At 37.0% G+C, this 10992-nt stretch overlaps 1 protein-coding gene across 1 annotated transcript; it reads left to right on the forward strand.

Moving 5' to 3' along the window:
- Window positions 1-3233: 3233 nt before the first annotated feature.
- On the forward strand, window positions 3234-10761 carry LOC102735015 (CCR4-NOT transcription complex subunit 6; the record flags this gene model as incomplete). The annotated part of the gene is made up of 7 exons (XM_081810848.1): window positions 3234-4479; window positions 4561-4629; window positions 5905-6062; window positions 6767-6921; window positions 7499-7653; window positions 8581-8811; window positions 10528-10761. Coding segments are annotated over exons 2-7 (967 nt in total), but the record flags the coding sequence as incomplete, so codon positions are not given.
- Between the last annotated feature and the right edge of the window lie 231 nt (window positions 10762-10992).

A 10992-nucleotide genomic window follows, 5' to 3' on the forward strand; every position in this document is an offset into this window, starting at 1 on the left:
TAGGATTATGTAATTTTGTTCCTTTAGCCTTATAATTGATTTTTGCATATTGAACCAGCCTTGTATTCCTAGAATAAACCCCACTTGGTTATGGTTCTCATTCTTTTTATTTATTGCTTACTTCTTTTTTTTAAAGATTTTATTTATTTATTTGACAGAGAGATAGACAGAAGAGCACAAGCAGAGGGAGTGGCAGAGGGAGAGGGAGAAGCAGGCTCTGCACTGAGCAGGGAACCCGATGCGGGACTCGATCCCAGGACCCTGAGATCATGACCTGAGCCGAAGGCAGACGCTTAACCATCTGAGCCACCCAGGCGCCCTATTGCTTACTTCTTCTGTATGCTAATATTTTCCTAAGGATTTTTGACTCAGTATTCATGAGGGGTATTTGTCTTTTATTTGTATGCTCACTGTCTGGTTTTGGTATTTAGGTAATACTAGCTTTATGAAATGAATTTGAAAGTGTTCCTTCATCTTCTGTTTTTTTTCTTTTTTTTTTAAGATTTTATTTATTTATTTGACAGAGACACAGCGAGAGAGGGAACACAAGCAGGGGGAGTGGGAGAGGGAGAAGCAGGCTTCCCGCTGAGCAGGGAGCCCAATGCGGGGCTCGATCCCAGGACCCTGAGATCATGACCTGAGCTGAAGGCAGACGCTTAATGACTGAGCCACCCAAGCGCCCCCTCATCTTCTGTTTTCTGACGTTCTGTAGAATTAGAGTTAATTCTTTTAAGTGTTTAGTAGAATTTTCCTGCAAAACAGTTTGGTCTTTTCTGGCAGTTTTTAAGATTTTATTTATTTATTTATTTATTTATTTAGAGAGCATGCCGTGAGCAGGGGTAGGGGCGCAGGAAGAGGGAGAGAGAATCTCAAGTGGACTCCACGCTGAATATGAAGCCTGATGTGGGGCTTGATCCCACAACCCTGAGATCATGACCTGAGACGATCATGATCTGATGCTTCACTGACTGAGCCACCCAAGCGCCCCTCTTTTCTGGTAGTTTTTAAATTATGAATTCATTTTCTTTAATAGGTATAGGGCTATTTAAATTATGTACTGAGTGAGTTCCGACAGTTTGTGTTTTTCAGGGAAATGGCCCATTCATATAAGTTGTTAAATTTATGTATGTAGAGTTGTTCATAGTATTCTCTTATCCTTTTGATTTCTGTAAGGTTTGTAGTGATATCCCCTTTCACGTTTTATATGGGTAATTTTTGTCTTCATTTTCTTTGTCAGTCTTGGTAGAGGTTTACTAATTTTATTGATCTTTTCAAAGAAACAGCTTTTTAAAAAATTCCTTTTTTCTGTTTTTAATTTCATTGATTCCTATTCTTTAGTATTTTTAATCTGTCTTTTTGCTTTTCTTCTTTCTGGGTTCTTAGGATCAGAGTTTAGATTATTGAATTGAGATTTTTCCTTTTCCAACGTATGCATTAGGTCCTATAAATTTCCCTCTTGGCTCTATGTTAGCTGTGTCCAGCCACAAATTTTGATATGGTGTGTTTTCATTTTCACTAATTCATTGCATTTTAAAATTTTCCTTAAAGCTTCCTCTTTGATCCATGGATTGTTTAGAATTTTCCAAGTGTTTCCAGATTTCCCTTTTGTCTTTTCAGTACTAATTTTTAGTGTGATTCCCTTGTGGTTGAAGAATTCTGTATGATTTGAGTTCTTTTAAATTTGTTGACATTTGGTGGTTTATGGCCCAGGGTATGGTCTTTACATAGTTTATGTCCCTTGGGCATGCACAAGAATATGTATTGTGGTATTATTAGGTAGAATGGTCTATAAATCTCAACTGGATCCTATATATTAACCTAGTTAGTGTCTGTTAGATTGATGGTGTTGGAAGTTTTTTTGTCTGGTTCTGTCAGTTGTTGAGAGAGGAGTGTTAAAGTTTCCCAGCATAATTGGAGATTTCTCTGTTGTCCTTTCAGTTCTGTTTTTGCCTAAAATATTTTTCAGTTCTGTCATTTTGTGGATGCGTGTTTAGAATTGCTGTGTGTTCTGCTTTACATTATGTAATGTCACTTTGTGTCTCTAGTAAATTTATCTTCTCTGATACCAACTTTATCTGATACTAATTAGTCACTACTGCTTTCCTTTGTTTTCATGACATCTTTTTCCATCTTTTTCCTTTCAACCTGCTTTTATAGTGTTACATTTCAAGTCAGTTTCTTGTGGACAACATACAGAACTTATCAAGTCTATTAGTGCTATCATTTTACCATTTTGAGTGAAATATATAATCCCTAACTCTCTTGATGACTTTTTATTTGCTCCCTGTTTATAGTATCATTGTCTTAAATATTTTCTCTACGTTTATTTAGAACCAAACCAGTGTTGCAAAAATATTTTAATGGCTGAACATGAGTGAGAAAGCTTAAGCAAAGGAAAGCCTATTATATTTGCCCCCTTTTGAAGATCATATTCTTTTTTTCTTTATAATGTTCCAAGGTTCCTTCTTTCATCATTTCCTTTGTATTTAGAGAACTTCTGTTCTGATTCTTTTTTGATAGATCTGCTGGCAATAGATTCTCTTAGTTTTCTGTCCTCTTGAGAATGTCTTTATTTCTCCTTCCTTCCTCAAGGCTGTTTTCACTGGATATTGGTTCTGGGTTGCCAGTTCTTTTTTTTCAGCACTTAAAAATCTTGTGCCACTTCCCTGTGACTACCGTGGCTTGTGATGAGAAGTCTGCTGTTATTCAGAGCATGTTCTCCCTAGAGGTAAGGTGTTTTTCTCTGGCTGCCTTCAAGATTTTTTCTTTGTCTTTAGTTTTCAGAAGTTTAATTATGGTGTGGCTTGCTGTGGATTCTTTTAAGTGTGTCCTGTTTGGGTTTTATCAGACTTTTGAATCCACAGGTTTGTTTTTCTCTCCAAATTTGGGGAGTTTTTCAGCCATTATTTCTTTGAGTACTGTTTCAGCTCAGTGCTTCTTGTTCTCTGCTTCCACAACTCTGAGGACATGAACCTTAGAATTTTGTTGTGGTCCCACAGGTCCCTGAGGCTCTGTTCATTTTTTTCAGTTCCCTTTCTATTGTTCAGATTGGGTAATTCTTACCGTTCTGTCTTCAGTTCACTGATTCTTTCCTCTGACCCTCTGTGTTGCTGTTGAACCCATCCACTGAACTTTTTATTTCATTTATTCTGTTATTCAGTTTTAATATTTCCATTTTCAAAAACATGTTTTGTTCATTTGCCGAAACTTTGTTTTTCTTTGCTGAGTCTTCCTGTTTTTTCATTTATTTCAAACATGTTTTTGCTAGTTCTCATTTAAGCATTTTTTGTCATGCCTGCTGTATTTAGATCAGATGATTCTAATGTTTTTGTCATCTTGGTGTTGGAATCTTGTTTATCTTTCTTCATTTAGTTTGAAATCTTCGGTATGATGAGTGATTTTCACTTGAAACTGGACATAGTCATACTACATTATGAAACTCTGAATCTTACTCAACCTTCTGTTTTTGCTGGCTTTCTCTTTAACACTTCTCTGGCAGAGAAAGTGAGGGGGGCAATATCTTTTGAAAATCTTTTTTCATTTGGCATGGTTAAGATCTTATAATCACTTTATAATGATTTAGAAATCGTTTGTCTTCTTCAGTCTATAAAATTTATTAGTCTTTCTTAAAGTGGGGCTGTGGCATCCAGAACAATATATATACCCCTTGTGTGGTGTGGGTAGGAACTGCACTGTTCAAGCAGTTCATTGTACTGTTAATTTTCATAAGCACATAAGAAATCCTTCTGAGAGGATTTGAGACTCTTGTAGATATATGTAAATCATTGCACTTGCTTTCATTTTTGGCACTTAGGAAAGAGTTACTGAATTTATGGATGGCTCACAGCCTTGGGGTTTTCCCCTTTCCTTAGTGACTTAATCTTAAACCAAATCTGTCTCATCTTGTTATTACTTTATTTAGTAGAATTTTTAAAAATCTAAGTGCAGACTACATTTGTCATTAGGATATCTTGTTAGCTTTGTTGCATTCTTAAGTTTTGATTCTCTGATTCATTATAGTGGCTGTCCTCTTTCCCTTGTCTGACCCTCCTTCCCACTCTTCCCCTTCTAGTTTCACTTGGGTTTGATTGTCATAAAAGTGTTGTTGAGGCAGGGCCAGATACAGAGCACTGTTAGATCTCTTCTAGATTGACATCAGTCCACAATAATCATTTTCTGACTACTTCTGCAGAACATGGTATGAATCATTTTTATTCTTATCAAAAACTGGAAAAATATTTTCTCAGGTTTGGTATATTACAAGTAATTGTATACATTGTTATAGATGATCCGATAATTTCGGTATTTTTTTACTTTCGAAATATTTTGTTACCTTTCTTGGTTTCATTTTACCTATTTAAAAAATATTTCCAGGAAATCCACTTACCCAGGATATATTGAACCTCTATCTGGAACCAGATGGAACAAGAAGGCTACTGAACTATTTGCTTGATAATTTGGCAGGTACTGCAAAAAGAAGTAAGTGGTCATTTGTTCAAACAATTTTTTTAGGAAGATGTGTAAGAATATTGCTTAATTTTGTGTTTTATGTTCAACTAGTTTCAACAGAACAGCCACCTCCAAGATCTTGGATTATGTTGCAAGAACCAGACAGAACAAGGCCAACTGGTTGGTAGCCTTATATTTTTTTAACTTATTTTTACTTGGTATTATAAATCTAACAGTGTGTTGGCATGGGTTAGATTATGGGCTGTGTTACAGTTGAATGCTTAAGACCGGATTTGGTTTGAGAGAGAATAATAAAGACTTAATTGTTGCTTAGCTGGTCTTCCTACTATGCTATAGGTGTGCTGTTGAGCAGTGCTTCTCAACCAGAGGCATTTTCATCCCCCAAGGGACATTTAGCAATGTCTGGAGACATTTTTTGATTGTCACAGCTGGGGGAAGTGCTCTTGACAGCCCCTGGTTAGAGATCAGACATGCTGCTAAGCATGCTACATTGCACAGCACAGCGCCCCCCCCCGCCCCCCGCCCCCAGCAGAGAATTTACCCACCCATGATGTCAGTCGTGCCACTGTTGAGAAGCAGCTCCGCTGTCAAGTACTGACCAAACTCATTTATTATAATAAAGACACCAAAATCTTTATATTGCAAGTTCCAAATGTATTTGAATCTACAGAATTGTAAGACAGCCAAAACACTTACTTGAGAGAGAAAATGAACTAATGGCCTCTGATTTCTTTTTTTTTTTTTTTTAAGATTTTATTTATTTATTCGACAGAGAGAGAGACAGCGAGAGCAGGAACACAAGCAGGGGGAGTGGGAGAGGGAGAAGTAGGCCTCCCGCCGAGCAGGGAGCCCGATGCGGGACTCAATCCCAGGACCCTGGGATCATGACCCGAGCCGAAGGCAGTCGCTTAACGACTGAGCCACCCAGGCACCCCCTCTGATTTCTTTTTAACTTAACTTGTATGAAAATAGTTTGGGAATTACATGATACGTGTAACAGGATTTGGTCTATGATACCTCTTCCTTTCACTTGGATTAATAATAGTTGCTCTATAGAAGAAAATTAGCCATGCCTATTAGGAAAACTGTCAGTTTTCCACATTCTGCATTAGCAGTTAGCAGAGTGGTGGAGGGAGTACAGATGTGATGAGCCCTGGTCTTAGGGACAGAGAGGCTCGAGATCTTAGTCTTTTAGCTTCGAACCTTCTGTGGGTATCTCTATAGCAGATAACACATCATATCATTATTTATTCAGCTATCTGTCTTTCCTTCCTTATTCAACTTTACTTTTATCCATTATGTCTGGCATATAGTAGCTTTTCAGTGAATATATATTGAGTGAAATAAAGTCAAACTTAGCATTTAAGTAAAAACTATTGAAATTATTTTTTTTTCTGCCACATGTGTGAATAAGTAAAGTTATCTTTCCTACAGCCTTGTTTTCTGTCATGTGCTATAATGTTCTTTGTGATAAATATGCGACCCGGCAGTTATACGGCTACTGTCCGTCTTGGGCACTAAATTGGGACTACAGGAAAAAGGCCATTATTCAAGAAATTTTGAGCTGCAATGCTGATATCATAAGTCTTCAGGTAAGTCATGAGAAGAAGTGTTTGTGTAAAGTGCACAAATGCCCCAATGTTGATAAGCAAGGGACAGACTGGGAACACATTACCCTAACACATTTGAAGTTCCAGCTCAGCAATTCTTAAAATATTGGCTCTGTTTTTAGCAAATCCTGGGAGCATTCACTGCCTGCTTTGTTTTGCAGCCACTGTGCTGCCAAATGAAGCAAATGGGTTAATTTGGGTTTTAGGCATTTGCTATGACAGTTAAATATTCATCTTTCTCTCCCAGATGCCTTAGCACTATTTTTTAATGGGGTGGCGGTGTTACTGAAATCATGGCATTGTCAAGGTATAGTTTTGCTTTACCATCAGCAGTAATAGAATAATTAGGGCATAGTGGAAAGCGCATTGAACCTGACGCACAGTAACTTTGGGGTCTCAGTCCTACTCTCATAATAATTTACACGACCTTGGGCAAGTCACTTTCTACCTGTGGTCTGCATTTAGAATCTGCGAAGTTCCTCCTCTCTGATTCTTACTCCCCATCAGTTCTAAAATAGAAGAAAATACACACACACCGAGGTGTATGTACGTTGAAAGATGTTATGTTCCTTATTCTGCAGATTAGTCCTTTGAAATTATTTCAGCCCCTCAAACTGTACATGTAAAGTTAATGCATGGGACTGATTTTTGTCTTATGAATAACTTTGCCATTTGCAATTTTTCAGGAGGTTGAAACAGAACAGTATTACAGTTTTTTTCTGGTAGAACTGAAAGAACGTGGCTATAATGGATTCTTTAGTCCTAAGTCTAGAGCTCGGACAATGTCAGAACAAGAGAGAAAACATGTCGATGGCTGTGCAATATTCTTCAAGACAGAAAAGTAAGTCATCTTATGTTTAAAAAAGAAAATTTTCTCAGTATTTGCAGGGAATCAGGGGTGTGGAAATTAGTTGGCAAATCGGAGACTGAAGTGTTGTATTCTTAGTGTTGAAGGGTTTGGTTTTGAAGCATCAGAAGTGATCTTGTTTGGGAGACTTGTTGAAAGTGCTGCTGTTTCTTCAGGTGTTCACTAGGGTTTAACTCCAATTGGTAATTGAAACACCTCGTAATTATCATTCCCTCTAGGATGGTAGAGGGACTCTTAAACCTATAGTTTGGAAAAGAATTATTTAAAAATTACAAGATGGAATATTCCAACTTGAAACTTAAAACAGAAGATGACTACATTGTCTTAAGTTGTAAAAGTATTTCAAGATGTTGTTTTTATCAGTAACAGACTGAGAACAACTTGAAACGGTTGTGGGAAGCTTGGTGTGAAGTGTGGAGGATTTTCCATAATGTGATTTACATGCCATCATATTTGTTAAGAAAGTTTGGGAAAACTGCATTTCCCACAAAGCTAATACCTGGGTATTCCCAATTCTATGTTTGTGTGTGTGTTTTTGTTTGTGTTTTAGATTTACTTTGGTTCAGAAACACACTGTTGAATTTAATCAGCTAGCAATGGCAAATTCAGAAGGGTCTGAAGCTATGCTGAACAGAGTCATGACAAAAGATAACATTGGAGTTGCAGTACTGCTAGAACTTCGAAAGGAATTGATTGAAATGTCATGTGAGTGACCTTTTCACTTCCTGTAAAATTGACCTCCAAAATTTAATAGAAAGCAGAAAATTTGTTATGTATTAATAGTCTTATTTAACACCTGAAGAAACTCAGTGAGAATTTAAGTCATTTCTAGAATACCATATCCCTTTTTCTCTACCACAAAGCTTAAGATGAGAACACAGTGCCCAGAAAAGTATTTCAAACTTTGAGAGGCATAAAGCCAAAGAAAAAAATGGGTTTTTTTTGCTCCCAATAATTTTTTACATAAAAGAAATGTTGAAATAAATATTAACTAAAATAACTGCTCAGAGAGAAGAACTCCATACCCTTCTATAATTTCGTGGCAGCAAGGATACTCTGTAAGCTAACTTCTCCTCCTGCCCTACTTGTAATCATTATTTTAAATGTTCTGAGTTTTGGATAAATGGACCTCTTATTTCAAATTGAAAGTACATTTAGAGTGACCATCATGCCGAGAACTGAAACTTGTGTCACTTGAGGAACAGTTGGGACTGGAGATGTTTAACCTGAAGGAGAGAAAATAAAGATGGAACTTAGTGCCTGTATTAAATATATCTAAGAAAAAGGATGTAGATTTAATTTTGTGAGACCCAATTTAGGACATCTGAATGAAGCCAGAAGTTTTAAGGAGACAACTGTTTAAAAATAAAGCTGTCCCAAATAGAATGGGCTGTGTGTGTTCAAGTACTGAATGCCCTACCTCAGACTATTCAACCAGAGCATAGAGGACTGTTTTTCAGGTTTGTGCTACCGTAGATTTAGTCATCAGGTGGGCGATTGTTAGGTAAATTTTAGGGTCCTTTTTTGTTCCTGAGACTCTGAGATATACTACTTGCCTACAGATCCTGTAAGACTATATGGGCTGATGGGCGGGTTTTGTCTGTCTCTTTGTTTTCTTTTTATCTAATATAGCTGGAAAGCCACATCTTGGAACAGAAAAACAACTTATTCTTGTGGCTAATGCTCATATGCATTGGGACCCTGAATACTCTGATGTGAAGTTGGTTCAAACTATGATGTTCCTCTCAGAAGTGAAGAACATTATTGATAAAGCCTCACGAAACCTCCAGTCCAGTGTAGTGGGAGAATTTGGAACTATTCCACTGGTGTTATGTGCAGATCTTAATTCTTTGCCGGATTCTGGTAAGAAAAGATATTTTATGTAGAATGCTTTTTTTTTTTTTTTGACTAAATTGTTTTTGTAATATATTGTTTTTGGTAATTCCAAATTTAGTCAAAATGAAAATTCAGCTTATAGCAGCAGCTATGAATCAGATTTAGCATTTTTTGTGTGTGTAGTTAGGGAGACTATTTTGGAAAATGAAATGATGTTATGAACACCTAAGGAGGAAGGACATTAATCATCTTCGATAAACATGTAGTTGATAACTTGAAATAACTTGTTAAAGAACATATGATTATATTTCATTATCCCCAAGTCACATATAATGCAAACTCTGAGAAGGTTATTAAGATAGCTTCTCTGGGATTCCAGCATGTAGTAATAGGATGCAGTGTAAATGGCTATTTACAGGATCTTAATATTGGTGGGCTTGATACCAATACACCTTAGGTGGAAATTGAGATCCTTTATTTACACAGATCAGGCTAGTGATTTGAACAAAAAAGAACAGGGATCTTGATTTTTATTACAATGTAGAAGAATACAGAAAGGCTTACCCTTGAATACTTTTCCACTGGATAGCACAGTGAACAAAACCATAGTTCTTGTAATGTCAGACTAAGTATTCCTTTTTGTATTTCACCTCTTCGTTTGTACTCTGTCATTGGCACAAAGTACTTTTCCTTGCCCTTGCACATGTGCCTGAGCACGTAAGTATAAACACATTTGGAGTGGTTCAGTTCACTTGCAGTTCATTGCCGTCATGATGGATGAGAGCCAGGAAGAAGATAAAAACTGTCAAAATTTGTTTTCAGGGCAGGTAAAGGTATCTGAGATCCATAATTCTTCAGCCCATCTCTTAGAGCTCTCCGGGATCACTGCTGCTGAAGCAGTGGGGGATTGTTCTCTGACAGTTTCTCTTCATGTGTTCTGCCTTCTGTTTAACTACAGAGTATCTAAGGGGCAAAGAGAGACTAGTCAAATAATACATACTAAGCCTCATTTCCGTGTTAAAAAAAAGATACAGTATTTTAATAGCAAACACATGGGAAAATGTCCAACTTTACTAACTAATTAAATGAAAAGTAAAATAACTATTTGCAGAGCCCGTCTAGCTGATGGCATTCTCTTCCATGGTTGACAGTATGTATAAGGGCACATTTAATCCTAATCTTGGCATTTTATACCAAGTAAATAATTCAACATAGGCAGAAACCTAGATACTAAGATGTTGATTATGGAGTTAACTCTTTTTAAAAAGTAAAAACAAGGGATGCCTGGGTGGCTTAGTTGGTTAAGCATCTGCCTTCTGCTCAAGTCATGAACTCAGGGTTCTGGGATCCAGCCTCGCTTTGGGCTCCCTGCTCAGTGGAGAGTCTGCTTCTCCCTCTAACCTTCTCCCTCCCCCTGCTCGTGCTCTCTCTCTAATAAATTAAATAAATAAACTCTTTTAAAAAAAGGTAAAAACAAGCTGAATTTTTTTAAGAAATAAGGAACTAGTTTAACAAATATGAAACGCCAGCACAGCAAAATATAAAGTATTCAATATACTAGGATCAAAACCATGTAAAAATGGACTTAGATAAGTTCTGGGAAATGTAAAACAAACAAAACAATAACAAACATTTTAGAAAGGGGGACGGTGTGTTTTAAAGTAGTTACTATTACATTTTTTCAGTTTTGTACACTGCATATTATACTGGACAATGAACAAAGTACCTGTATTTTCATTATAGGTGTTGTAGAGTATTTAAGCACCGGTGGAGTAGAAACAAATCATAAAGACTTTAAGGAACTGAGATATAATGAAAGTCTTACAAACTTCAGCTGTAATGGGAAAAACGGGACAACCAATGGAAGGATCACGCATGGTTTCAAGTTAAAGAGTGCCTATGAGAGTGGCCTGATGCCTTACACAAATTACACGTTCGATTTCAAGGTGACTTTTTTTTTTAATTTTATTTTATTATGTTAGTCACCATACAATACATCATTAGTTTTTGATGTAGTGTTCCATGATTCATTGTTTGTGCATAACACCCAGTGCTCCATGCAGTACGTGCCCTCCTTAATACCCATCACCAGGCTAACCCATCTTCCCACCCCACCCCCTCTAGAACCCTCAGTTTGTTTCTCAGAGTCCATAGTCTCTCATGGTTCGTCTCCTCCTCCGATTCCACCCCCTTCATTCTTCCCCTCCT

The sequence above is a fragment of the Leptonychotes weddellii genome, unplaced genomic scaffold (genome assembly GCF_054177405.1).
Source record: "Leptonychotes weddellii isolate Sample4059 unplaced genomic scaffold, ASM5417740v2 HiC_scaffold_3999, whole genome shotgun sequence".
Classification (NCBI taxonomy): domain Eukaryota; kingdom Metazoa; phylum Chordata; class Mammalia; order Carnivora; family Phocidae; genus Leptonychotes; species Leptonychotes weddellii.